This window comes from Trachemys scripta, chromosome 9 (genome assembly GCF_013100865.1).
Source record: "Trachemys scripta elegans isolate TJP31775 chromosome 9, CAS_Tse_1.0, whole genome shotgun sequence".
Classification (NCBI taxonomy): Eukaryota; Metazoa; Chordata; order Testudines; family Emydidae; genus Trachemys; species Trachemys scripta.
In genome coordinates this window covers 24,020,778-24,024,423 of record NC_048306.1, presented here as the reverse complement: position 1 = coordinate 24,024,423, position 3,646 = coordinate 24,020,778, and the positions used below count along the sequence as shown (strand labels likewise).

Sequence of the window (3,646 nt, the reverse complement as noted above, 5' to 3'; positions counted from 1 at the left end):
TGGTAAGACAACTCCCACCTGTTTATGCTCTCTGTATGTGTGTATATATATCTCCTCAATATATGTTCCATTCTATATGCATCCGAAGAAGTGGGCTGTAGTCCACGAAAGCTTATGCTCTAATAAATTTGTTAGTCTCTAAGGTGCCACAAGTACTCCTGTTCTTCTTTTTGCGGATACAGACTAATACGGCTGCTACTCTGAAACCTATTCTAATATATAAACTTGCCCTATGGGATATTGCCTCCTGATCCAACCATGCTAACAGCATTTTAACAGTCAAAAGAAGAGATTAAGGCTTTCGTGCTTTACAATTATACAGCAAAATAATAATTTAGCAGATTTTCAGTAGCGTAAGTTTGCTTTGGAAGCTGCCCTCAGTTGTATTTTGAAATGACAAATGGGCAACAAAAAACAATAAGCCCAGAGTTTTCATATCACGAGTGATGAGCAACAAAGCTTGCATTTTTCTTCCTGGATAACGCATATGAAATGCAGAACATTTAGCCCAAAGAATACTTACTGTACATACTAAAAATCAAGAATTACCAGGACCTCTGTAGTTTTCGATACAATTTATCCCCAAGATAGCAGGGCTAGACAGGAATAATTTATTACCTACATTTACCCTAAAATCCCAAATAAAAAAAGAGATGCCCTTAATAAGTTTAGGGTTTTAGAGTCAATTGCTCATATAAGTTCCACCATTAATATCTGTAGCATATCAGCCTAAGCACTAGAGTAACCTGACCATGACATGTCAAAAATTCCCTCCTCCATTCGCAAATAGAAAGAGAACAGATACTTACAATGCAAGTGACACACACAACACCAAAGGACCCCACAGATCCCCTGTAGAGAAAGAAACAGAATGACATCAGATACTGATGTTCAGAACAGTATCTCTCTAGCAAAAAGTATTAAAACAGCCCAGTGTATCCCTTTTCCAATTTCCAATCCCATAATTGTCATAGCTAACATCTGGGGTCATATACTGTATATAAAGATGCATTCAAATTAAGAACGTCTGGATTCATTCCGATAAACAGTTCACTTTAAAGAGATGTCTGTTCTGCCTCTTCACACAACTGCCTCATTTGCTTTTGTTATTCTGTATCTTGCAGAGAAACAACATATGGCTATTCCATTTTCCAGATATTTCATTAAAGCAAAGGCTTTGTTCAACCCATGCAGTGGCTTTTAGGAATATTTGTCTTGTAATGTTGGTCTTCCCAAGATTTAGAAAATCTGATACGTACAGTCTCTGAGGAGCGCGCTGCTCTTTTTGGGATACATGACATGCACAAATTTCTTTCCAACTGCCTTTAGATCTCGCATCTGAAACACATAAGTGACATCTCTAGTACACCATTTCACGGGTATTAAAGTGTTAACAAAATGAAGGGGGAAATACTTTTGCAAGCTACAAATCATAACATAGCTCTTGATTTAATATCAGTGATATTTGGGTCAGATGCTTTTTATAGCATGCATTATAATAGTATAAAAATTAGATTCACAGCATAATGAGTCCCAGTGCATGAAATCAGCTAGATTCCTCTTTTCATAAGATCCAGCTAATAATGTTATTTGTTTGCTGCTCCAAGAAGAGGAGATTTCGTTGTCTGGCTAATTCCCCACCCCTGCTTGATGCCCTGGCAACTACAGAAATGTAGTGGGTCACAGAACAAATTTGAGGATTTTGATGTTTGTAATTCAGATTCCTTGCCCAAAGGAGTTTTTGTTTTGTAAAATTTTGAATTTTAAAACTTACAACCAATTACAAAGCAAGAAAACCAACATTTCTTGTTGTATTTGGCCAGAGAGATCAGAAAAACTTCATGTGTTATCACAGATACAGTAAAGCAGTTGTTTTCAGCCTTTTTTCATTTGCAGATCCCAAAAAATTTCAAATGGAAGTGCGGCTCCCTTTGGAAATTTTAGACATAGGCTGAGGACCCACACGGCTGAAAACCACTGCAGTAAGTAAGGCATATAAACTCACAATAGTATCCTTAACTGGTTCATCCAATGTGGAGTAGTCTTCATCAGGAGAGTGAGATCCAACAGGAACTGTGATCTCCCCTTCCACTGGAATATCTTCTGATATTGACACATCTGAGAGACCTGCAAACTAATCATTTTTTTAAAGGTGTTTTTTTTTTTAAATACAGAAAATAGCTGATGTTTGCCTAGGACTTTTTCTGCAGAATATAAAGAGAGTAATGAGCAATCTAACTTATTTAAATATTCTCTTTGTAAAGTAATTTGTATTCTAGTAGCAGCCTCCCTATTTCAAACAATTCACAACTAAGAGGCAAGCCACAATGTGTGAGCAGGAGGGACCATAAATACAAGCAAAGGTTATTTTCTTCTCCTTGTCAATAAACCCCAGGTACTCCCTCCCCCGCTACCTTATGACATGTGTTTGTCCTTATTTACATTGTAAGCACTCCTGGTCAGGCTACAAGACTTGTCTATGGCGTAAAGAGGTGTGTACATTGATGATGCTACATAATTTTATAATAATGACAGCAATACATTTAAGCACAGCATGAAAGCAAGGACCACAGTAAAGTGAATATAAACATATCCATATCCCCAGTATAAACTACATAGATGAAGCACCAAATGAAGTGTATGTAGTGAATAATACATTTATTTCTTCCACCACCAACAGCTGTAACAGGATTTTTGTTGCTGAGTGATGCAAGCAAATAAAGAGTACCCTGGTCTGCTGAAGGGAACCCTGTTCAGGAGGACCTACAAAGGGACAGAGGAAAGTTTCTAGAATAATACTATTGTTGTGCTTGACTCTAACATCTACCGGGGGAGGGGGAGTAGCAATTATTTAAGCCTCCCTCCTCATCCCCTTGAGTTAGTGCAACTGTCTCCAAGTTACAGGTGAAGAAACTGAAGCACAGAAAAGCGAAGTGGCTTTCCCAAGGTCTCACAGAAAGTCAGTGGCATAGATGGGAAATAAACCTGCCCCATTCGAACCACTAGGCTCCTCTTTTCCCCAAGCCCAGGACTCCACGAGCCACCCACAACCTCGAGACCCTCCCCTCAGCTCAGCCGCGGAGCTGAACCCCACACCCCAGCCAGGAACAGAACCCAGGAGTCCGGGCGCGCCCCCTTTCCAGCTCCGGCCCCTCCACCCAGGCGCCACGGTGCTGGGTCTCCCCCATACAGACTGGGACTGGGCCGCCCCCCGACCCCTTTCTCACCAGCGGTTTCGCGGCTCCCCCAGCCCTGCTCTCTTCTGCCTCCGCCATCTTGGCCCCGCTGTCCCGGCTGCGGCTGATGCGACGTGGAGACGGATTCACCGCCTCATCGGCCCGCGCAGCGCGCGTGGAGATTGCGTCATTCGCCCGAGTATCCATGGCAGCGCCGGACCCAGCCACCAGAGGGGCCGCAGGGTAACAGCCGAGATTTAAAGGGACAGACGCAGCCGACAAGAGGTGGGGAAGGGGACACAGCGCAGAGCCTCGCCTCTTAAAGGGCCACACGCACCCTCACAAAGGAGAGTTCTCAGTCTCTGGCATTAAGCCCCTTTCCCCCCCCACACACACACACATTCAGGGGCACGATCCCCGCATGGAGGGTCTGCAGGGAAGCTGTCTATAGGCACATGCAATGCAAGGCA

General features: G+C 42.8%; 1 protein-coding gene across 1 annotated transcript in view; it reads right to left on the bottom strand.

Annotated features, from left to right (window-relative positions):
* Positions 1-3,398, bottom strand: part of YIPF6 (Yip1 domain family member 6) — an 11,639-nt gene extending 8,241 nt beyond the window's left edge. The window contains exons 1-4 of the mRNA XM_034781535.1: positions 3,228-3,398; positions 2,006-2,134; positions 1,260-1,338; positions 810-852 (exon numbers count right to left, since the gene is read on the bottom strand). Coding sequence (XP_034637426.1) covers positions 810-852; positions 1,260-1,338; positions 2,006-2,134; positions 3,228-3,383 — 407 coding nt within the window. The 5' untranslated portion in view covers positions 3,384-3,398. The remainder of the gene's footprint in view (positions 1-809; positions 853-1,259; positions 1,339-2,005; positions 2,135-3,227) is intronic.
* Positions 3,399-3,646: the final 248 nt, after the last annotated feature.